This window comes from Tinamus guttatus, unplaced genomic scaffold (genome assembly GCF_059628265.1).
Source record: "Tinamus guttatus ecotype Peru unplaced genomic scaffold, ASM5962826v1 Tinamus_guttatus_pri_ptg000301l, whole genome shotgun sequence".
NCBI classification, from domain to species: domain Eukaryota; kingdom Metazoa; phylum Chordata; class Aves; order Tinamiformes; family Tinamidae; genus Tinamus; species Tinamus guttatus.
In genome coordinates this window covers 3435032-3461147 of record NW_028288835.1, presented here as the reverse complement: position 1 = coordinate 3461147, position 26116 = coordinate 3435032, and the positions used below count along the sequence as shown (strand labels likewise).

General features: G+C 38.4%; 1 protein-coding gene across 3 annotated transcripts in view; it reads right to left on the bottom strand.

Moving 5' to 3' along the window:
* Positions 1–26116, bottom strand: part of TLL1 (tolloid like 1) — a 116830-nt gene that overhangs the window by 10675 nt on the left and 80039 nt on the right. For all 3 annotated transcript variants that reach the window (XM_088528119.1, XM_088528120.1, XM_088528121.1), the window contains 7 exons: positions 21495–21597; positions 19509–19625; positions 18590–18735; positions 12720–12915; positions 11415–11540; positions 8139–8299; positions 5859–6039 (listed from right to left, as the gene is read on the bottom strand). In XM_088528119.1, coding sequence (XP_088384245.1) covers positions 5859–6039; positions 8139–8299; positions 11415–11540; positions 12720–12915; positions 18590–18735; positions 19509–19625; positions 21495–21597 — 1030 coding nt within the window. The remainder of the gene's footprint in view (positions 1–5858; positions 6040–8138; positions 8300–11414; positions 11541–12719; positions 12916–18589; positions 18736–19508; positions 19626–21494; positions 21598–26116) is intronic.

Genomic DNA, 26116 nt, shown 5'->3' with positions numbered 1-26116 from the left:
GCACATAAAAGATCTAAGAAAAGAATGATTTAACATACACTTTTCCAGTAAGTTGGTTTCTTTTTCCTAGCAAAGTAACAATGTGCTTTACTTCTAGTGAATCTGCACATTAAAAATCTCTCAGCAGCAAATATTTCATTGAAAAACATACAGAAGAAACTGGCATTAATTATTTCAGGAGATCTACAATATAGCATGCAGTTCTGTTTATTAACATAAAATCCTTTAAAGGAGCTTTTAGTGGGTTAGAAGGAAAGCTAGGAGTAGGGGAGGAAATATGACCTGCATTAAACAGATACAAATTCATTGCATGGAGAAAAGCCAAACTAGATTAACAAGCTGTCATTTTAGCAAGAGGCCTCAGCTGCCACCCTTCTATGTCATTCAGCTGTTGTCATTTTAGGCAAGGTTGGTCTATTTAAACTGGCAGACTACTCCTGGCATGTAAACACACATATATATGTATATACATATATGCATATGTGTACCCACATCCATACAAATCCAGGCATATATACATATATAACTCACACATTGGAAAAAAAGTGTGCCTTATTAACTTGCCATTTTAATATGCAAAAGAAAGATGAGAGGAAAAAAAGCAAAGAAATTATGGTCATCCCAAGGGTCTGGAATGTAGAGCACCCATCTCCTTCAATTGCACATATCTTGGAAAGTCAAGCCTTATCTCCCAACAAGGTAACATGCAGTTTCAGGCTTTAGTGGGCAAGTGAGAATTTCTATAGGTTACAAGCAAGCACGGATAATTTAAGTCTCTGATTGTTGTGTTACTTGTGCATTTTTCTCCCTGTCCATTCCACAACATGACAAAGATACTCTGCACTGCAATCGCATGCACATCAGTGCTCCATTCACCAAAATGTTTGAGACATTTGACATTTTTTCATTGACCTGCAGGTCTTTCAGTAAAAATCAGCTTGTAGCATAGGATGTTGGCATGTATTTACAGAAAAATCCTGCAAGCCAAACCCGAGCACCCACTGCATTTTTTATGAGCTGTCAATCTCAAATCTGTTTGCACTGAAGGTGCTTGGAAGTGTTCCATGGATGCAAACAGATCTGAGGGCTAAGAAACAGTCAGCAAGCACATGTAACTCCTAGAACCATTTAAAGGCTTATATTAGTTATTGCCGTGATGATGAAAGCAGCATAAAAGCTCTGCAGTATACTATTTATGCACTTGGAAATATGAGTCCAAAGCTGAAGTAGTAAATCTATTTAATTTCAAGCAAAACTTTTAATGCCTTTCTTATCTTTACAAAAGCAAGCGCCATCATAAATTTCAGGTTGCAAGTGAAGACTAGTAACAAGCAAACGAGAAATTATATGCAATATGAACAAAGATCTTCAATATTTCCCCTCCTAAATATTAGTTCCTAGTTTTCTAAAAAAATAACAAAATATATGGAAGGCAAGCTCAAAATGCATTCAGGTTGGACATTCCAGTACAGTTGAGATTCACAAATGCTAAATAACAGCCCTCTCCATTTTCGCCTTCCAAGTTGTGTGAAAATAGAGAAATGTACTCTAACATTAAAGATGTTTGCATTCTGTAAAATAACCTCTGAAGAGACTAAACAGAGACCTGCATTCAGTCTCTTCAAGATAAAATTTAAATAAAACAATGGACAGAAGGTACAAGGGAGAAGCTTTGAGATGTACTTAAACAGCAAGAATTACTCGTCCAAGGTTAATCAAGGATGCAACTGTTGAACGAGCCTTCCTCACACTTCGTAAGTCAGAACAGACTTTCTGTCAACTCGGTTACCCAGTTTCCAAACTCATGAAAAAACAATTAGTCCGTATTAGTTACAGAAACAAATGTTTTGCCATGTAAAAACAAAGCCATTTGTTACGATGACAGATGGAAACGAGTCTCCCGTTTTTGAATGGATACTTTCTTTTCTAATTTCAGTAGTCAGAACAGGGAAAGATCCATTCTGAACAAACTGTTAGATTTTAATCGTTCAGATACAAATGGTCGTACCTCTGAGACCCTCAGAGGCCCCCAGTCTGTCAATAATACGTACTCGGCCTGAAGGGACCTGTATCAAGTCCTTGCAAGATTCAAAAACAAAAATTTTCTCTTTGCAGGCAGCTTTCTTGTCTGTAGGAAAAAAAACGTACCAGGATGGCACCAGAGATGAGTTTGTGCTCCAACACAAATCTGCTCAAGGCTAGAAATATTTTAATGTTCTCTTTTTAACTGCTCAAAGAATCATCAACCCAGAAGCGTCCCAACAAAATCCATCTCCACATTGCACCAGAACACCACGTCTCTTCTGAACGACCATGCAAAAGAAACACGTTTATTGAACACACAAAAATAATTCTAAAGCTGGTGATAAATGGAAGCAGTTTATGTTGCTAATGAGTAATCATACCACTATCTATAAGCCCTATTAAGAGAAATGATTAGGGTTACTTTTTCTTTTTTTTTCTTTTTTTTTTTTTTTTTTTCTGAAAACACCACAAAAGAGTGAAAGGGAGAAAAGCATGAGAAGGAACAAAACATTCTTTTGGAAGCTTGCAGTTTAGAAGAATTCCAAAAAGTTTTAACAAAACAATTGAAGAAAAAAATATATATATATCTCATTACACTCTAGGCCTTGGTCCTTGCAAATGAAAGTGGTTTATGTTCACACAACGTAGATGCCTTGGGCTGCTCACAAACAGAGCTTTCTTGAGATTTGTCCCATCAAAGGTCAATTTTACAGAATGAAAAAAAAAAAAAAACTCACTTTCCAAAAGCACCTGGATGGCTGTTAACACCATTTTACAGCCAAAAATGCAATCATGTGCTTTCTTATATGAATATATGAATGCAAATGCCTTTTTCATGCAGGTGGTCTGTTGCCCTGTGTCGCTGTTTGCATTCACAGTTGATCACAGTGGGCTTCGATCACCAAAAAACCTGTGTTCACTCCTCTGAGCTGGAGCTGGGCCACATGTCCTCAAGTGCAGGCCCAGCCATGCAGTCCACCACCAAAACAGGCAAAAACTTCCAAAACTTCCTCGACTGCGTTGAAAGAACCTATTCCACCATTCAATCTCAACGCTAACATGACTAACATACCACATATGCCTTTCACGGGTGGTTTTTCTGCTCGTTTTTTCCCTCAATACTTACATCTGTAGTTGTTTTCAATTGTTTATATTAATATTTAATTAACAAAATGCATAAAAGACTTCTAGGAAGTATCTTGTACGTTGAGAACTAACAATATGTATTTCCCCATGCACAGTTCTATAATAACTGGCTCATGAAGACAAACGTATAAAGAGGCAAAAGAGAACATGTAGTGATCAACTATCAATTCCCAAAAGCCATGGTGAAGACTCAGCTCCATTTGTCATTCTTAACTGATGGACAAATAGCACACTATGTTCATATTAAAATACGTTTACCCCTACATTTATGTTTTCTAATAGCAAGGAGATTTGTGACTGATGAACTATTCACAGATAACAATCTCTTTTTTTTATGCATTTTAAGATCAAAAGTTTGATCTGGTGTCAAGCATCACAAAATTTGTTTTGATGAGGAAATGCTGTCAAAAAGGAAAAGCCAGATAATGTAGAAGAAAAGTATCTGCTAAAAACAGTAACAACCAGAATAGAAACCAGAAAGAACAAAAGCAAAATGCAGAGTAGCTGAACTCATATGAAATGGGATTATGGCATAAATACATTATGAAACATACAGTACAATTATATACTTGTAGAAAAACACTATTTGCACCAAATTAGCTTTGTTTGAAAGGAATTAGAAACAGATTATTCCGTACTCAGGACACATCACAGATTTCTGTTAATTAAAAAAATATTTCAGGCTTATCCTAACTCATTAATTTATTTTGGTAATCAATGGAGTGATTTAAAAAGACTTTTTTTTTACATTACCAGATAAAAAACTTGTTTTCATCTAGGGGAAGAAAAATTTTAAGAGCATTTCACTCAGAAATGGACAAGAGAAGGGAGGTAATTAGAACTGCAGCCCACTGAACCCCAGGCATTATAGCCAAGTCCTTCTCCAACACATAGAACTGGCCTGATTTCTTTCCAGAAAACGCTCATAATAGTAAATAAATCATTTAAACAAGCACTAAAAGACCAAAGAAAATCAAGTATCACTTCAAAGAAAATCAGAATTTCACTGAATTTAAATGCATAAATATTCAGCAGATCCATAAACCATAATATATGAACTACAAAGTTTACAAATCAAGAGGCTATTTTTGCCAACCTTACCTGGCAAAACATTGTGGAAACAGAAAACATATTTAAGAAAAAATTCATTTCCAGGATATATTTCAAAATGGAACATTTCAATAGTTAATGCTTGTTAAAAAAAAATATACTACATGACAATTCCTCCTGCACTACTAAGCCTACATGAGGTCAAGAGTTATATAAGTGTTTCTAAGAAGAAGCTCAACAGTTGTAGTGTGTAGCTATTTACTATAAATACTCAGTAAACCTCAAAAACTTCCCGCTAATTTAAAATGTCATTTTACAAATAAAATAAAACTTCTATGAGTTAAAGGCATCACTATATAAAAAAAATAGATCTAAAGTATTATGCTCAACAAAACATGCTTTTTTTAGGGGGGGGCAGGGAAAGGGGAAGAAAGAAAAGTTTTAGAGGAGATAAGTGTTTGTTAATTGCTTTGCATGACATAAATCATCTACTTTCACCTTTTATCTATTTTTTTTAAAAATAACACAACAAGGAAAAAAAATGCAAGTTGCAAATCTTCAAATTGCTTGTCCTGACATTTTCCCCACTTTCTAAGCAGTATTAATTACTGATTCACGTTACTTTACTTTGTCAGTCAATTCATCAGTTAAGCTTTCTAAAGAAAGAGCATTTTCATTTTTGCTTTGATGACAAAACATGGAAGCTAATGAGCACTAATAGCAGTGCATAGTAATACATTTTGCTACATGCTAAACATAATGGAGATTCTCACAATTCAGATTTTGGATTGCTATCAGGAAACCTGGGGCAAAATTCAAATCCTGGCTTTGTGGGAAGGTTGTTTAAGACAAGATAACATACCTCCATGCATATGTGAGCATAAATACAAAAGAAAACCACTCAGCAAAATATAAGTACTAATCACCGAGATTATTATAACCTAGTCTCAGAGAGTAATGGCAAAAAAAAAAAAAAAAACCTTACAAGGATTTCCTTGCATTTTCAGCTTTTTTTTTGTGCCTAATTTCAATAGTACCTGCCCTCAAAGCAGCAGATCCACTGCTGCAGATCTGATCTGCCTCAGTGAGATTGCACTTATAATTAAACATATACACAAGTTTGTACAGGAGCAAGGTCTTAGGCTCTTTTCTTCTGCAAAACATTAAGAGCAGCAAAGTTTGGCAAGAACAATCCTATAATGCTAAACAAATGTTCTAGTAGAATGTGGTAATTCATAACTAACACAATATATTAAGAAATCTGAGTGAAAAAAGCACATATGGACAGAGCATGTAGTTCATGTCATTACAACCAGCTTTTGAAAAAAATCAGGAATAAAACTTGGGACAAAAAGGAATCTAACAGAAATTTAGAAATGTTAATAAATTTACTTTTCTTTACCTCTCATCTCTCAAAACATACTTACCTCTGCTGTTGTTTAACAACATACATGTGTCCCCTATGCTTTCTACTCCAGTAGGCACTTCAATCCAGAATGGTATTTTAAGCGTGGCTTATGCTGTTATAAATGCAACAAGGTTAAAGCTGCAAGAAAACCTGTGCAGTAAAAGGCCATTCCCTTTCCTGAGCAGGACACACTGCATCTAGACAGGCAACACAAGTGGATTTTCTCTACCTGAAAAGAAGTGAGCCTTGAAGCCTTTTTTTGACACGGTGTTGTCAGATCTGAACTCAATTCTCATGTTGTTGTACTGGGAGGTGATCACTTCAGGCACTTCTGTACCACAGAATTTACCGTGCAGTTTGGAATCAGAGGAAAGGCCACTGCGGATCTCCACGTAGTCGTACTTGCAAACCTGAGAAAAATCATCACAAATGCAAGAATTTGACTGACATATGCTACTTAATTAGCTGGTAATGCTTTTTTCTTCACTTTTCCTGAGCCCACAAAAACACCTGTAACCACTTAGAAATGCTCACCCACTTTGTGTAAGCCAATCTGTAGGTCACTAATGCATATCTGCAATACATATTAAGGTTCAAAAGTACACACTTTTGAAAATCTTTATTATCTAATGTTTATAATGCTTAATACGTTTTCCAGTGAAGTTAAAAAGTTCCAGTGACATTGCACTAATATCTGAAAATATTCGCCTTCAAGAATTTTAACTATCTTGGCATTATAAACCAAGTACCCAGCGTGTATAAACACTGTTTGCACCTTATAGCTTAAACAAAATTTATGATTTTTCATTTAGAAACTTACAATTGAGGCTTTTACTATAACGTAAGGCATAGACATTTATTTATGAATATATCACCTGCATGATTAAAACAGCCACATCTTTAACAGTAGCACAGTTATAATTAGGAAGGCTAAAGCATGTGATTTGTACTAAAAGGTTAAAAATAAAGTGAATAACACAATGTAAAAGAAAGGTCTTATGCAAGGCCACTACCATGATAATATTTGCAATGTATAATCCCTTCAACAACATAAAGCCATCTACTCACAAAACTTCTAAGCTTCTTAGGCTCAACTATCAATCATTTAATCAAAAATGTCCCAGTTGTCTGCAACTAATAACTTAAGAAAAACCAGTGCCTAGGAGGATTCATGCAGAGCTTAGATTTTCCATTAAATCTAACTTATATTTTAAAAATCACAGTATTTATAGTCATAAAAGAAATGTCAGGGAGCTGCAAGGGAACAATATAAAATGATATTTTGGCATTTGTTGCTCTCTCTACCTATGAATTATTAAATTATCTTCAGTGTTTTCTCTTTTTTAGGCTATAATACATTCTATCTGAAGATGATTAAATTTTCATCATTACTGGAATTGTTTTATACTCTGCAGAACTGGAAAGCAGCAATTCATTCAAAGTACATTCATATAATATAAAAACATATATGTTTTATAACACATTTTTGTGTGTGTTTTTTGTTTGTTTATATCTGCTGAAGTTATGCATTGCATGACCTTAGAAAACTTCCTTACATCTCAGGCGCCTACTTGCAAATCTGGCTTGTATACTAAGAAAGTGCATTTTATAATCCAGTCCAATGATAATTCAGTTTCAATTCTGTGGGATTTTTAAAGATTTTATTCCTTAGTATCTGTGAAAGATTTTGCAGTTCTCACAAGGAGTTTAGCAGGGCATGACTGTAACATTACAAATCATTACAAGCAGGCTGGAAGGACTTCAGGACACATTATGAATAATAAATAACATACGTGTGTGTGTGTATATATAATAATTTTACATAATTTTGGCATGTATTTGAGCAAGCACCATGGCTGTGTTGTTTTATTCATACACACCAGCTTTTGCCACTTCAGGCCCAGGTTTGGCGGTCTGCGCTGTGCAATAGTTTTTAAATGTGCATATGATACAGCCACTGAGATATGCTCCAAATTGATTCATTTTCAGAAAAACGTCTTTTTTCATATACTGATATCATTCCACTGTGCCTTAATTCTGGTCCTGCTGTAAATGTGCCTTTGCCGTTTTAAATATTCACCCTTGAGATGCTTGTGATTTAAATGCTCCTTCACCACCAACCAAATCTTTTATTTATCCTTTGTAGCCCTATTCTTTCAGTATGATTTGGTTCTCCCAAATTTTCTTCTCTTGAATTCTTTCCAGTATGTCTCAGCCATTTGTTCTGTTTTCCTTTGTTGATGAAAAAAGTCAGCTGAGATTCAGCAGAGAACATTTCTTTCAAATTTCGTGTAATACATATACATTTAGATGACATTTATAAGAGAGCTATTCACTCCATTTTCATTTTGAAAGAATCCAGAAACAGCCTCCAAATGAAAACAAGAATTTCTAAGGAAATTGTCAGTGAACAGATAGCAAGGGCTATTAGACAACATCTATTTTTGAATACTCATGGAACCATTTAATGTATAATGGACCGTAAAGCTCTTTGCCCATGGTTACTTACTTCATTCCCTTCTAGCTCAAAAAACTCAAACTTCATCGAAATTCGGTATTGCGTTGGGGCAACCACCTGCCACACGCAGTTTTTGTTTGGAGGATATTCTTTGGGCCACCCTGGCGTGGTTATGGTCCCATTTAGCTTTGTCAGAAGTCCTCCGCAAGCAGCTGTAAAATCAACAGGGAGAGCTTTATTCCTGCACCGAAACAGTATTTTACCATAAACAGAAGCACATTGAGGAGAGGCAATTCCCTCCTTCCTTACGTTGCTGCAATGCCCAGATGGACTAATCAGCATCTCGCTTTGTCACACTTGGTGTGAGCAAAAAGAGAGGGCCCCTGTCTGGAATAGCTCACAGGGTTGGGGACAGGGACAGTTGACCATGAGGCAGCAGTGTGCCCTCGTGGCCAAGAAGGCCAATGGGATCCTGGGCTGCATTAAGAAGAGCGTCTCCAGCAGGTCGAGGGAGGTGATCCTGCCCCTCTACTCAGCCCTGGTGAGGCCGCATCTGGAGTACTGTGTCCAGTTCTGGGCTCCACAGTACAAGAGGGATGTGGAGCTGCTGGAGAGAGTCCAGCGGAGGGCTACAAGGATGATCAGGGGCCTGGAACATCTGCCCTATGAGGAGAGGCTGAGGGAGCTGGGCCTGTTCAGCCTGGAGAAGAGAAGGCTGAGAGGGGATCTAATCAGTGTATATAAATACCTCAAGGGAGGGAGTGCAGAGGACGGGGATGGTCTCTTTTCAGTGGTGGCCACTGATAGGACTAGAGGAAATGGCCGGAAACTGAAACATCAAAAATTCCATAGGAACTTAAGGAAAAATTTCTTAACAGTGAGGGTGACAGAGCACTGGAACAGGCTGCCCAGAGAGGTTGTGGAGTCTCCTTCTCTGGAGATCTTCAAAACCCGCTTGGATGCAGTCCTGTGCCACGTGCTCTAGGTGTCCCTGCGTATGCAGGGGGGTTGGACTAGATGATCTCTAGAGGTCCCTTCCAACCCTAAGCATTCTATGATTCTATGATTCTATGACAAGTTTCAGGACTGCATAAGACGTTATCGCATCCATTCCTTTCCCTTCTCTTCCCTTCTCCAGCAACCTTCCCCATGCAAGTCCCCTGACCTCAGGGCCTGCCCAAGGACCTTGCCCACCCCATGTGCTGGCACACAGCCTGCTTAAGATGCACTGCTCATTTTCCCAGCTCCTTTGCTTGGATATTGATCCAGAATCAGCTCTACCTGCCTCAGCTCATACTGTTATGCCTCCCCTTAGCCACTAGAGAGGGTCACTTCTCTGGGATAGCTACCACCTATCATTCAGTCGGAATTGCTTTTACTGAACTACGGATGCTCAAATAATTGAGGAAACGTACTTCCAACGTAAATTTGGGAATAGGTCTTTGCTGTACGCTAGAACAATAGTGCACTTTGTGTGTGAATGCACTTCAGAGAGCAAAGAACAAACATTAATCTTTTGCACCTGTGGAGAAAAAAAAAACCTTTTTGCACAGGGGGTGGGGGATGAGAAAGTAATGAGATTTGCAGGGATGCTCAGCAACACTCAGCTGCATTTGTACCATTATGGTACTGTGAGAGCAGTGGAAATCTTCCACAAATCTCTTTATAAGGAGCTGATCACTGGAGGCAGAGCCTCCTCCTCCTTCCATGTATTAAAGCTGAATGCATATTTGAACATAACTAAGAACTGGCTATTTGAGATAATGCTGGGAAACATGGAAGTACTGACAAATTGTTAAGGTCTTTCCCCATACAGTGTGGCATCAAGGAAGATTTGAGTCAGCCAAACATGAAGAAATTTCCAGTACATGCCAACACTGCAATGACTTATGGAGCAGAGTTTTGGAGTTAGAGGCTTTCAATCTGGCACTATGTGTGAAATAAAACAGCTAAGCCACCTCTCAGATTCCCAAACCACAACTTGGCTGGAACGCCGGCTGTGACAACACAGGAATTGTAACTCGGGAATCCAAGTTAATACCTACATAGAGCGCTACATCGTGTGGGACAGCTCAGGATTTGTGCTCCATATGTCCTCAGAACGACTCCTCCCTTTGCCAGGGCCCTTCTGAGTCCCGGGAGCTTTGGGGAGGCAGAGGGAAGAGTTTTCTGAAAGGCTTCTGATCTTCCCTAGTATTCTGACTCATAGCATCAGGCAGACTAAGCCAAATTCCTTACATAAACTTGGGCTGATGATCAAAGGACCTACCTCTGCCTGATGGCCCCTATTAGATTAGCCTCATTTTCTGCACTCTGCCTTCTCTGCAGACATCTAACACAACCCACTTCTCTGTAACACCTTGTTTTTTCAAGGCGCTTGCTCTTAGAGTTGAGGCGGGCAGAGGAATAAGGGGCTTGTTGAGAGCTGCATCTATCACACCAAAAATTTTGGATCATCCACACCTTGTCTCTTCCCCCTTCCCCCTCCCCAGCAAAAACCAAACTAAGAAAAAAAAAAAAAGAGGTCAACTCTACAAAGAAAAAAAAGCAAAAATATCCCAAATTGTGACAAACCATGACTGCAAAGCCAGAGATTTGGAGAGGAAAAAAAAAAAAGTGGGTAACATCTAAAGAACCCCAAACTACAGGATACCGTAATAGAGAGCACTTCCCTTTTCAAACTCCACTTACTACTGAAGCACAATCTGATGAACTGAGAGTAATTTGTGCTATTCCTGAATTTACTGTTTAGGAAATAAAAATCAAACAACTATTGCTATGTAATGATCAAGAGCTTTTCCTTTTTCTCTTCAATATGAAATATGCAGAGCATGCAAAAGCTTGTCTTCTTCCAATGCTATATTTGCTCAGCCTCACATTTGTGGGCATTTTATTTCTCTAAACTACTATTCAAACCAGTTTTGCTCACCCTGAAATTTAGAACTTGTTTCCTCCAAGAGAAGTCCACAAACTGATTGGACCTGGGGGGATTTTTGATTTTTCAGCTAGAAAAAGGGAATCTGCTTTTCAAACCAGAAAGTCCCCCAGTCACAGCACTACAGTCGGAAGTAATCAGAGGGATAATTAAATATTCTAAGTAGGGGCACACGGCTATGCTGATAATTCTCTCTTTACATAGGGAAGGAGACTGCACTTCAAGTGTTTAAGCAGTATTGCTGCTTAAAAGGGAGCATCCCTATTCCCAGCTGGGCTCCATAGTTCTCACACTGTTCAGCATAGGAGAGGGGCCTCGTTTCCCTCAGGCCAGAACACTCTAAGCTTTAAAATACTGCAAACCGGCACTGTTTGGTACTGGTGGTACTGTACCTTCACAGCTCTTTTTGTCAGGACCAAGTTCATAGCCAGGATCACAGGCGCACTGGTAACTGCCCAGGGTATTTACACAGCGCTGCTCACAACCACCGTTGTCAGGTTTGGCACATTCATCTTCCTCTGCCAAGAGGGGGAAGAAGGCAAAAATGTGTTCAAAAATCACCAGCTGCAAATGCTGAAGCAATATTAACCCCACAAGCTGTACGCATGTGGTGCTGCAATACCCACTGGTTGCTGACTAGAACATTTTCAAATGCTAAGGAGATCTGTAATGGAGAAAATAAAGTCTTATGTTCCATTTTAAGAAAGAAAAAAAAAAAAAAAAACCCAAAACAGCAAAACCTACTGACAGCTGCAAACCTAATTTATAAGCACTTTGTTCCCAACATACAATAATTTAGGAAGCAGCAATCTAAAGGTTGTATAAAGTACTGAAGGAAAGATTGAAAATCCACAGCAGGGTCACTTGAAGGGCACTTCATCTCCTACAGAATCAATTCCTGCATTATCCCGAATTCATACTCAAAAACGGATTAACAGAATCCTCAAATCCCAGGTTTTCATTCTACTGATATTAAAGTGAACAAGACGCAACAGGGATGGGGGAGGAAAGGAATAATTTATTTTCGCTACTAACTATAAAGGATGCCCATGAGATTCATTGTTGAAATATTCCTAAAATGTTAAAACCTTGCACCAGGGCCAGTAATTTCTTGAGAATAAAAGCATGCTCCCACTATTGCATGTGCAACCTTCAATGTTTTAATTTGGCCATAGAAAAGTGATGATTAGGGTGAGAAAATCCCTAACAATTAGGGTGAGACAACCCTTAGCTTGTGGCTCAAAGGGAGCCGGTGGGTCCAGGTGGTCACTTGTACGCCAAGGGCAACACAAGGGCCACATCACTGCTACCAGCCTAGCAAAGACCTATTGTGATTATACTATTTCATTCAATGCTCAACAACATAATAAATGCAGAAAACATTTGGTGAGATCAGATCTGTTTCAGAAGTGATTTAAAGCTAAACTGTGTAAATCTCACAAGAGCAGAAAAAAAAAGCATTAAATATGACTCTTCATTGAATGTCCTTTTTCTGTATATATTTTACAAGGAAGCTGAAATAATTCCACCTTTTTGATTTGATAAAGTTACAATTACAATTAAAGTATATTGAAGATAGTACAGGACTGATTTTTGTAAGATGAGAACATTAAAAAACTACATCCTATCATAATTCTTCTACTACAGGACCAAATGATAAGCAGATCTCAACTCCCAAAACACTCTTTACCATTTACCTTTAAAAAAGTTAGCAGCAAACCCTGCTTTATTAACTGTTCCATCAGAAACGAACTTCATCCACAGGGTATTAGAGGTAGATCTAATATCTTCAGGCTTGTCGTAGCCACAAAAGTGTCCAATCAAAGGACTGTTTTCATTTGTTCCATCTCGAATTTCCAAGTAGTCATATGCACAGTTGTCGTGTCTTTCAATCTGTTAAAAAATAAATAAAAAAAACTCCACTTGATCATTAATTTCAGATATCAATAAGCTGATAAATAGAACAGAAATTTCTGGAAGTTCTCATCGGTTTAGGTATGGTACACCTGAAGGGTGAAAAAATATAAGACACATCACTGGTTTTAACCACACTTGTATTTTTAGAAAGGAAAAGCTTTCCAAGATGCTTACACATGATACTAGAGTAACTGGAAGAAAATAACTGCAAAATACAAGCTCACCTCTAAACTTCCCAATATTCTACTGCAATTCAGAGCAGGAATTCAAGTCCTTTTTTTCTCAAGTACAGTCTAGCATACAAGATTAAAGGCTCACCAACAAATCAGGTCAGAAATATTAATCGGTTTTAAAATAATTAAAAAGCTTAAATTTGATTGTATGAGTAAGATTTTTAGATAGCATTAAGTTGTACTGTTTCAGACAATGATTAATCCTACTTTATTTTCTTTTTTTTATTTCAATACAGGGGAAAAATTTGCATTTATCACTGATGCTGCAGGGTAACTATAAATACTAGCAGTGCATTAGGAATTTGGGGCATCAAATTGATGTTTGAGAGGCAGAATTGATCCAAACCCGTTTCTAAAATTATCATCTGTTAAGCAGCGACCACAGGATGAAAAAGGATGTTATTTTTTTTCCCCTCACAGACGCTGTGTCAGGTTTCTTTGCATGATTCCCGATTTCAGGTGTCTTCCGCCTTTCTGGGTCAACGAGTGGATCTTTGCATCAGAACAACGTACTGAAAGCAGAACTGAAAACGTGCATCTCATCTAAAGCGGCTGCTAGATGACAGCCAAGCACAGATGAGCACATGAGGACCCATGTGTACCCTCCCATCGTGCCAGCAAGTCTCATGCCATCTTCCTTAAGAGCATTTGGAGCAGCAGTTGGAGCAGGAATTGCATGGAAGGAGACAGCACAGCAACCCAATGATGATCCTATGCAGAGCTCAGATAATTATGTGCGACTTGACAGAGAGAGAAGCTTTCACAATAGACTTAAAAACCTTTTTATTTACATCATTTTACTGCAGAATTACTTCATTTTTCTTATGTAACACAACATTTCAGCTATAAAAGAATCAACCAAACCCAAGTATGCAAAATAAATCCTGTAGGAAAACTGCTTTCAAGTAAGTGGCTGAATCAATCATGGGGTTGATTTTGCGATGGGGGAAGGCGTTGCAGAAGGCTCAAATTCAGCATGGCACATCCAAATTGTGTCCAAATGACAAGGCAAAACCAGACCCAACCCCACAACATTCATATCTTGCCCTTGGACAGAACTTTTCTTGTATAGAAGCTGCACAGCTAGTGCCGTGGGCTGCTGACATTGTGCCCTGTTCGTGTATTATGACCAACACTAAGCTCAGCAACCACTACAGACTAAGCAGCTTTTATTTAGCACCTTAGGATTTCTGCCTCTTTTATATAAGAGAGAAAACTTGGGGGAAGGGCTGCTTGATTTTGTTTCATTTTAATGCCAACAAAATATGACAGTCAAATTTTGTGTTTTCTCCCCAACTTTCCAATTCTTCAAGCACTTCTATACACAATTTTATCACACTCCCTTCCCTGGCACAATCCATACTGGCATTTACTGTAATACCTCAGCTGTTTGCTCACAAATAACTGGTCCAGGGCTAGGGAGATGAACAGGAAAAGACAGGAGATGCAAGCTACCTATTACTGACTTCAGCAGCAGCTGCACATTTTGGTGGCTGTGGTCAGGCACGGATCTACCTGAGCACTGATAAATCCCGGGCACACTGGCACCGATACCAGATTTTCATTAACCTAAAGAGTAAAGTTTAAGTATGTGACATCGCATTCTGACCTGAAGGAAACCAACCCGCCCTTGTTATCTCAGTAGAAATAATACTGCACTGAAAGGGGGGAGCTGATCCAACAACCAGCAGCAGCGATGAAGGGATTTTGTATTTCCAAGCTGGTGCTCATTTCCCAACTCACAATTTGAAGGGCTTTTGTATTTCCAAGCTGGTGCTCATTTCCCAACTCACAATTTTAAATTTTACAGTTGTTTTTTCAATGCTTCCCAGGTTCATTTAGTCACCGTGGAAGCTACTATTAAGTGCAGCTCTAAGAGGCATGTATCCAACTCCCATTGAAATGAAATGCTAGCTCCTTTTCCGAGAATCACCATTTATTTCTCCAGAAGACAGATAAAAATCTATTTTGGATAACGGTAACTTGCTAAACTTCCAAAGACTTTAAAAATAAAGCAACTGCGGAAGTGCTATTGATTTCCAATAAAACAATTCCAAAAGGTGACCATTTCACCATGGTGTGTAGTACACTACTCTGCATGATGCCATTATCAACTTTATTATATTGAGAGATTAAATAGATTGAACAACAATGAATTTAAAATGTGTTTTGCTTATCTGAACCTCAGATTTTCAGATGGGATGGTATTGTTATCTGGGAACAGTGCCATATAATAATCTATTACACTTGCAGTAAGGGAGGGAGCCCAATCCTCCAGGACTTGGAAATGAGTCAAGTCTGTTGTAGCTCTGCTAGGCTCATTCTGGTATCAGAAAGGCAGGAACACTGCAATTACCCTCTTCACGAGCCTGTTAACTACTGGATATGATATCCATACTCACTTAGGCCAAGCAACCTTGTCAACATTCATTCTTCACAAGAAAATTAAATTTCTTTGTGCATAGTTCCAGGTATAAAAATACCAAGTACAAAAAAATATAATAGACTATAGACTAAAACATGTTTGGTTAAAAAATGAAGACTACCTTCATTTAGTCCCTAACAGAAAAGATATGTGTATGCATGTATGTCTAGGAGAAGAAGGGGGTCTGAGGAACAACTCAAGGAGCAATCACATTTCAGAAGAAAGCTCCAAAAAAAACCTTTTTGGCATTGTTAATTCCTTTGTTGATACAGTCAAACCCTAGTTTACTTTGTAGATTAGTTGGAAAAAGTGGAAAACATGCCTAGTGGAATCTCTGATATTAATCCTTCAGATGATCTGATCAACTACCTTATATAAAATAAGTGAACATAATCCGCGATTAGATTAACAGGGCTACTCCAACGAGGAAGACTAAAGCAGGGAGGCTCTACACACATCGTGCACTGCCTACACACCCTCTGAACTGCCTGGTGAGCCTGGTTGCTCACTAAAGGTTTCTTCTTTTTCTTTTTTTTTTTCTTCTGTTTTTTTTTTTTTTTTTTTTTTTTTTTTAAGAACAAAAACCCACAAGGCCAAAACCCACAAAGGCCAAAAGGATTTTTTCCTCCTCCTCCTTTAGGAATTAAAAAAAGATGACTAACAACAATAAATCAAAAATATGGAGTTACCAGTCACAACATGATTTCTGCTGTCATCTAGATACTATATAGTTCTTCATCAAGCAGCCAAGTAAGAAAGGGCAATCCTCAGTGGAAAATGCATTGCCCACAGCAGGCAAAACAAGATGACTCAGATTCAGCTTGAAATTCTCAGCTTTTCTGATGCTTTCATTTCAGAGCGGAGGTTATTCACACAGTTATTTTTTCTAGCATTACATATAATGAGAATTCCTCTTACTTAAATGTACCTTTCAAAGGACAGAGAAGTAATTTTCTCACAAACATACTGCAGTAACACTTTGGTCTGACATTTACAATTTTTGATCTAAACTGGCATGAAAGACTGATTTTTAAACGAGTTTTTGCTTTACTGGGCAATGCACCAAGGATACAGTCCAGAAAGGGACTTAGTATCAAAACAGAGCACTGGAACACCTATATTCAGCCACTTGGACTTGAAACGGAAACCAGACCCTATGGTAAATGTCTAGGCACTTGAAGCAATTTCCAAAACAACTCTCATTTGCAGTAGGGAGCCACACGGAATAGCCAACAAGAAACACTGAGATGATGGATGTAAGAGAAGCCTTGTGCTTATCTGGGGCACTTCATCCCATGCTCAATAACAGCACCTCTTACCACAGCTCAGACTCTCCCTGGAAAAGTCTTTGCCTTTCCAGTCTCCACCATTAGTGAATCTTTTTCCTTCAAAACACATCTAGCAGGGATGCTAACGCCCCTTTCTTTATATTTGAGACTACTACTCAACCATACTCCTTCAAATTTCTCTTGCTTGGGAGATGTGAGTCCACACATTTCACTTCCAGAGAGTGCTCTAATACTAGCTCTTCTGTGGGAAGAACTGGAGCACAACATTTCTTCTTCTTCCAGCCTTAACGATTAACTTATCTCAAGCTCTCATTTCCTGATTCGATGCCTGCAACTCTTTCCTGCTGCTGAGATATGAACGTACCGCTCGCACATTTGCAAAAAACCTATAATTTTGCGATCAAAGTCCCAAAAGGTAAGAAATGGGAGTCTGATTCTTCTGGCCAAGGTGAAACCGAACCGGGATCGGTTCAAGAGAGATAACATGTCATGAAGGTAGATCAATATGGAGCATCCGCATGGAGCACACTTACTTTTGCAAGGGACATATGCAGAGAGATAACACCATATTTCTTGGGACACCACCAAACTATTCCGAGCAACAATGAGAGATAGAAAAGCTCCTTATCTAGCCAGTAACTTATAAAAAGTGAGGAAAAAGAGTGCCCATTTTCAATACTGCTTGAAAAGAGGTATTAACATCCTATTTTAGGCAACCTCGAGCCAAGACAAGCCAAAAGGGTCTCCAATCAGAGAAAGCAGATTTTCTCTGGTCTAGTGAGGACATTAATTCGGAATATGAAGAAGTTCATTTCCAGTAGAATCTGTAAAATTACAAAAATCTTAACTGTTTATATTTGTAACTGTTAATAAGGTCTCAAATATTTGTTATTTCGTGCTCAGCTTTCAACGATATAAAAAGGTACCATTCACCTAAAGTCAGCCTACAAGACTAAAATTATAGGTTGAAAGATATATATTTGTGATATCTGTAATTAGTATATAAGCATACATAAACCTACAAAATGTAGATAAAAATTACATACACTGTTTTTCACGTCATTACTACTGGAACATACTCAAAACAATTAAATTCTAGATAGATCACTAAATTTATACAGGAACAAGTCAGTTTATACTGTTGGCATAAAAATACATAGGAAATACATTTCTTTCTTTGTTATACAACAGTTTACCATTCTTTAACAATGTTTATATGGAAATGTATGTTAGAGATAATCAAATATGACTCACAGTTTTTTTCCACCCTTTTCCCCTCTTTAAATATAGGTTTGTGGTCTGAATTTAAATAGCCTTTTTTCTTCTCTTCCATAACAGAAGCCAAAAAACCAGTGGCTTCTTTCTGGATAGATTTTGGTTTTTTTAACACTGAAGTAAAACAACTGTAATATTTAACAGAGTACTGAAGCAGCCTTGCTGAACCGGATTATATATTTGTTAAACTATTGTCAGTACTCCAGAAACTTTCAAATCAAATAGCACAGATGATATAAAGAAAAAAACTTTTAAGCTTCTTGGAAAAAATCTGCAAAACGGAAGATCTCAGAGACATTAAAATTCAATTGTGGAAGTTATTTTTCATATAAAATTCTTAAATTCCTTCCTAGGTTTAATGAGAATTCCCTTAAATTTCCCTGTCACATCCACTAGATGGTTTTCTAGTATCAGTTAAAGAGTTTTACCTCAAATGCTTGAAAGGTTAATCCGACATTGTAGTTTTCTGACACTGTTATTTTCCACACACATTCCTTCATTGGCCTGTAGTCATCAGGATAATTGGGAGACTGGATTTGGCCTTCATTTTTGTGGATCTCACCTCCACAGATAGCTGATAGTCAAGTAAAAAATTCCAAGTATATTATCAACAATGACATTTTCCTACTCCCATTTCAAAAACACCTTTATGCCCCTTAAACAATCAAATAAAAACTAAATACACACACACACACACAATAAAAACCCAGTGACTAGTTTATTCTGGAAAGGATTTAAAGCCTGCCAATGACAAAATAGTGAAATCAAAGTCTATTTTGTTCACCTTTGAAATATATCTAGTATATATTCCTAATAAAAATTTACTAACCTGTAGCAAAAGATAATTGAGAAAGTTCATCTTTTTACCTACAGGTTATGAACTCAAGCTTGCCCAGAATTTGAAGAACCAGCAAATGTAAACAAATATTTTCATTAAGATTAGAACAGATAATCAATTAAATCATATGGTTTACCACCACAGATTTGATTTTTAAGAAACAATATATTTTAAACAGGTGAATGCTGACCCACTAACGTAGTCAGGATGTGAGAGGATGTTTTATCGGGCAATTTTAAAGCATATGAAAAGCTCAAATCAAGATCTTGCAAAGAATACACACTGGAAACCAAAGAAAATGCAGATTTAGGTTATTAAAATGCAAGCAAGACCACACAAAAACGGCAAAATGTTCTATCTAGTGAATGTGTGCCTTCAACTACTTCTTTTAGTAATAAAATAAGGATTTCATATCAAGTTACTCCTGACTTCTTTTCAAGCTATTGAAAGGTAACAGGCTAGTATTTTCTACCAGAATCAAGTCATTTCCAATGTTTGAAGAGACTTACCTTCATAAACTGCTGCAAACCCTTTTCCAACCCAATTGCTGCTGCTGCGGAACTCGATCCACATTCGGCTGTCTGTAGAGGCGAGCACTTCGGGCAGTTTGTCACCACAAAACCTGCCTAAAAACATGCAACCAGTAACTGCATTTTCTGCCGCCTCTGCAGCCAAATGCTGCAAACATTTATACATGTGTTTAACATTATGGATGGGAGTAGTGTAACCAACTCGGTGAAACTATTCACATGCTTAGAGTTAAGCACATGTGTTTCTGCAGATCAGGGCCTACTACGTACACAAAGATTTTATTATAAAGCTTTCAGGATTTTTTTCCACTGCTCTCAAGCTCAGGAGCCCAAGTATAAAACCTTAGCAGAATCAGGGGAAAAAAGCAGATTGTTATGGATTGCTTCTATACATACATATCCAGGGTTTTAAAGGGGTAAAGTGAGAGCAAATCTTAAGGGAGGAAAGTAATGTAGGTCACAATAACACTGCTCAACATCACCATGTCTCTTTAGACAATTTAAAAACTCAAAGCAATTTAAAAACTAACATCCAAATAACCCTAGACTACATAATCTTCTTAAATTCATCCTACATGGATAAAATTTCTGTTTGTCTGGGCAGGAGAGAGAGAAAGGGAGAAAAGGATAGTTACTGTCTGGTCTTTTTTTTTTTTTTTTTTTTTTCCTCATTTCTTTTTAAATGCCAAAAAAAGTACGGTTTAACAAAAAAAAAAGAGAAAAAGAAAAAAAAAACCACTATCCTCTGTACCCACTTCCCTTTTTTTGTTGTTGTTGATTTTTAATTGCAGTAGTGAGAATGCTAATAAATAGTTTTAGTATTCACTCTAAAAAATAAACAAACAAAACTAACCAAGTTGGAGTATCTCCTGTTCCCTGTGGTCTGAAATACCCAGTTTGAATCACAGCAGATCACAGATGACAAGCAGCTTCTGGATTAGACTAATGCTATTCATTTTGAGCCCATAGAGCTAAAAGTTTTGAGGAAGGGAAAAGGTAATCGTCTTTAGTATTGTTTAAACATAAAGATTTTGGTTTTTGAGGACGTATTCCCCAAGAAAGATGTACTGTCTGTAAGCTACAGGTGGTAGCAAACACAGACATCACTTGCAGAATGTGGGATGCACTTATGTAAACTTTTTACAAACACAAAAATACACATATACTGAAATATGTTTAAAAATAGAGGGGCATCTTATCATTTAGAAGAATTCTTCTGGTCTTTATTAACTTAACTATTAAAATCCAAAAATGTAGCACTTGATTTTAGCTTAAAAACAACTGTGAAAAGGTCAGTGTTATTTTAGCGTACACTGCTTGCAATCTGTAGCTAGAATTAACCAATGACCTTTTTTTTCTTCAATAACAAAGTACAAAGCAGCTATAGAAACAGTGCACCAAGGTCTAATAACAGTGGCATGACAAGATCTGAAATCTCCTCATCTAGCCTCTGAATAGAGAATGGCTGCAGTTTTCTGCATGATGTATCACTCTAAAATTTAATTTACTATTGCTACCCACATCTTTGATATAAAGCATAAAGATTTTCCTCTTCTCATAATTAATTAAGTATAGAAACAAAACTGGTAAGCTCTAGAGTGGGTGCTTTCACTCCCTGTGCATCATGTCACATGCTCTGCAAATTCCTTCCTATAGATTTATCTGCATATTATTTTCACATTTCTATTGAAAAACTATGGCAATTTCCTATCTTAATACTAATAAGGAAATCAAAGTTGCACATCTAGTAGTTTTCATCTTTCCCTATGTAAAGTTGTATAACAGTTGGCTGAAATGAAATTAAGTCCTATTTATGTGAGGCCATTTGAGGTTTTTTCCTAACTTAGTTCAGCTGCATCTTCAGAATCTAAGAAAATAAGAGTACTGAGGGCAGCAAATAAGGCCCAAATCCTGTGGATCTTTGAACTGAATGAGAATGGCAAGAAGCATTCACCAGTTGCATACCAAGAAGAGGTGATTTTCTCCAGTAGCCATCTCTTACTTCAATATAGTCGTACCAGCAGAGACTGCTCTTGTAAAGGTCCATCGTGGTGAAGTTTAAAACAATCTGCAACGACAGGAGAACAGCATGCCACCTAATTAAATCACCTGCAATGAGTGCTAGAAAATTAGAAAATCACCCCAACAACATTCTGGAACCAAAAGTGGCCATCAATAAAAGGCCTTAAACACTTGATTAAATACTCTTCAATTATTCTTATAGCATGGAAAAAGCTGTATTGCAAGGGAATATTAAAAGTAGTTTAGTCTCACATACTTGAGGAAGCTTTAAGATGGATGATGCCATTTTAACTGCTTACAGGGCACTTAACTGAGAAACACATACATGGGAAGGATGATAATAATAAAATGATTGATCCAGTATATTTAAGCATGGTATTCAGCAATTCTCCTGCCAATTTCTCTTCCTTCCCATTCCATAACTATCCCTGACGGCTATACACATTTTTTTGTTATCTGTTTTGGTTTGTATTTCACTTTTACTGCTCGTAGGATATTTTACTTTCAGACAAGTAATACAGTGAGTGAATAATACAAGTAATACACATAAGGACAGTGATGCTGAAAGGAATACCATTAAAAAGGCACTGCACGATCCCTTTCCATGCAGAATCTTACTGTAAAAAAGAAAGCTTTTAATATAGAAATCCAGGTTCTGGGCATCTCTTGAACTTTTGAACTTAGATTCCCAGTTTTACTGTGTGCAACCATAAATGGGCATATTTTCAATACATAATATTAGGATTTCTATAGACGATTACATGATCCCACTTTGTTTTAGAAATACAACTAATAAACTGCCAGAAACTTTTTCTCAAGTAGGAGTAGATCAGTACCACAATAGCTACAGGCAGGACCCTGAAGGGCTGGGACACTCTTAGCATTTTGCTCTGCAGCTTCAGGGATGAGTCAAAATAAGAAGATTAATTCACATTTTGTATTATAAAATAATTTCCAACTCATATCCTTTCAAAGGATTTAAGCATATTTGAAAAGAGAAAGTGCCTTCCTCCAAATCAGTTCCTCGATTTACACTAAAATATTTCAGACTAATTAAAGCCTTCTTTACTAACATGTGAACACAAGTGTTTTGTTCTTTGGGGGTTTTGTTGTTCATTTGTCTGTTTTGTTTTTTAAAGTTTTGGTCTTAGGAACTCACCCTCTGAAGCAACTGAGGGCCAGTTAGAAGGACAGGAATTTATCCTTAGCCCAGCCGCAACAAGGAATAAGATCAAAGCAACGGGCCAGTCAGATGGGATCTTTTACTTCCATCTCTTCTGGCACCATATTTCTCTCTGAAGAAAACATAGTACAGTATAGCAAACCAGAAAGGCAGAATTTTTTCAGGCTATTCTGTCCAAAAGATAAAAATAGCTATAGAGGAACGTAATTTAACATTAAAATAAAGATCAGTGGTTTGGCCATCTCGGTGTTGACAGTGCAGTGTCACCATCAAGGCTCTTTTCCAAACAGCGCAAAATGGAGACAGTCCTTTAACTAAAAACTAAGTAAGTGTGTTAACATTAGGCTAGCAAAGCATTAGGGGTTGTTTTCACTTACTTTTCTCAGAAATCATGTATGTAGGTGCACACATTCAAGCAGTTATTCTCAAACATCTTTTTGTTGAGTGAAAACAGGAAATTAGTTTGTTTAATATTAAAAATCATTCTTATCTATTCCTGTCACTAAGTGCCAACAAACCATTCACTGTTTATGTGAAAAATCCAGCTCATGGATAATTCTATCAGCTTTCTCCTTTACTTTGCTTCTCAAGGAAAACAGAAAGCATCTGTAAGGTAACCTAGAAAGCCCAAGGAGCAGAAGTCCTTTACAGTAAGACACATTATGCTGGCAGCCACATCCTTGTGGGATGAAGGTACGGGACAGGGAGCACGCCAAGGACCATCAGGCCGGCACTAAATAAAAGGTTACCTGTTCTGATGCTCGAGCTAGGCCAAATATTTATACCCACAAGCTGCTACTGCATTCACAAAAACAGCAAAGGGGTTGCTCAGACTACAGTCTATGTGTGGAAGCACCCTTGGAAGCAAGCAGTTTTGGAACACTTTCAGTGCAGGACATACAATCCATTTCTGCAGCTTTGGACCCCTTCCTATGATTATTTTAGGGCCACAACAGGAGGCAATAATTTAATCTCAAACCTATATGCAAGGAACATATGTTTTTATGTTTGTTCGATACCTTGGAAATTCCGCAACATTTAGATAATATTTACTCGTGTCCAGAACTGTTACTGGTACTCTGAAAAACTAAGTCCTGCAATGATGAATAGTCAACAAATTATATTGTAGGCTTCCATTCTGAGCTCAAAGAGAAAAATGGACTGAACTGAAATCAGGCACAATGCTGTGTAATCCCTTCTCTTTCTTGCAGTAGAAATTATATGAGAAATAAATATATTTTTTTTCAAAATGTGCATCCTTTTATATAATTTACAGGTAATATTTATATTACCTTAAGCTATTTTTCAGTATTCATATTACCCAGCCTTGGTTATAGATCCCTTTTCTCTGAACTTTGAAAATCACAGCAAATAAAATCCTAAAAAAAAAAGTTCCAAGTAATAATACTTTGCATTATGCGGATAGGGGATGCATTCATAAGCTGTAATTTGAACTTCAATAAGAAGAAATGTTCTCATGTGAATGTAGTCAGTGAATGGGAGCAGTTACAGCTTTTTTTAATGGGAGATAGAGCAAATCAGTGCCTTTAAAAGCCGGAGGGGATGGCAGGTCCCAGTAAACTGCATCCCCTCGTGTTTCATCAAACCTGAACCCTGTCTTACTTCCTGGGCACAGGCTTCCCCTACTATTTCTTACTAGAAAGGGACCCTCAGCTCATTGCTTTGCTCTCACCTACTGCTACATCCCTCCAGCTTCCAGCTTATGGGCACCCTTTCCCAGATGCCTACCCCATAGGACACTGTGCCTCACAATTCAGGGGCTCCTTTGGGGATGCTTACTGGAGAAATAAATACACAAGAATTATCAGGATCCTCAAACCGCATACTTTGAAACCTGCATGAAAGAAATATGCAGGTCTGGCTAAAAGCACAACAACCCACATGCTTCTCTCTACTCCATGCACTCTGCCTTTCTGAGTGCTATCTGAGGCCATCTCAGAATATAGCAGAGGGGTCCTGTGTGTTCTGCCCTGAGCCATGCAGCAAGTTTGTCCATGTCCAGCCTTGACAGACAGTTTCTCTCTTCTTCAACCAGTCCCTTCAACCAGGAGTTGCCTACCAGAAGATTTCTGTTCCTCTCCTGAACTCACACATTTTGCAGGTCAGGCACCTTCTAAAGGTTGACTCTATCTTTCTGCTCTGTTTCTCCAAGCACGTTGGCATCTCCTTTCATATCTCGCTATAATATTTGAGACCCCTGCTTGTCCTCAGGTGACTGTAACAAGCAGCTACTTATTCATAGGATCACAGAATGCTTAGGGTTGGAAGGGACCTCTAGAGATCATCTAGTCCAACCCCCTGCACACGCAGGGTCACCTAGAGCACGTGGCACAGGACTGCGTCCAAGCGGGTTTGAAGATCTCCAGAGAAGGAGACTCCACAACCTCTCTGGGCAGCCTGTTCCAGGGCTCTGGCACCCTCACTGGGAAGAAATTTTTCCTTAAGTTCCTGTGGAACTTTTGGTGTTTCAGTTTGTGGCCGTTTCCCCTAGTTCTGTCAGTGGCCACCAGTGAAAAGAGGCCGGCCCCATCCTCCTCACTGCCTCCCTTGAGGTACTTCTAGACACTGCTCAGGTCCCCTCTCAGCCTTCTCTTCTCCAGGCTGAACAGGCCCAGCTCCCTCAGCCTCTCCTCATAGGGCAGATGTTCCAGGCCCCTGATCATCCTCGTAGCCCTGCGCTGGACTCTCTCCAGCAGCTCCACATCCCTCTTGTCCTGTGGGGCCCAGAACTGGACACAATACTCCAGACGTGGCCTCACCAGGGCTGAGTAGAGGGGCAGGATCATCTCGACCTGCTGGAGATGCTCTTCTTAGTGCACCCCGGGATCCCCCACCTGTGCCCACCCCATGCTGTGCCGGGTTACAGCCACGTCTCCATCCCTGGCTGCTGCAGCTCATCCAGCCGGTTCCGCGTGAAGCAGATTGTGGGAGCCACATTCCATCCTACACCTCCTCCCCTGACTCCAGTTTGCAGCCTGGAGGTCTCTCTCCAGCCTAGCCACAAGTTCCCCGTTTTTTTAGGGCTCAGCTGACACATCAGAATCTGTTTTCTGTTTGGAAAGCTGCCTTTTTCAAAAACCCTAGTCACCACAATAGAGTTGGAAAAAGCTGGTTGCACTTGAGTGTGATCTTGTCATTGCCCCAAAGTGCTGATATCTAAATGGAAGTCATTAAAATTTAACAAGTCCCCGCCATGGCCCCTGCCTTTGAAACTATATGAAATAACCTTCACAGCTTTCCTCTGACTCTGATGTGCCAAGGTATTTGATGATATAGCAGTTCCTTAACATTGACTGGAATTCATGAGCTGGCTGCACATAGACAAGACCCACCCCCCATCACAGCATGATTTCTGCTCAAG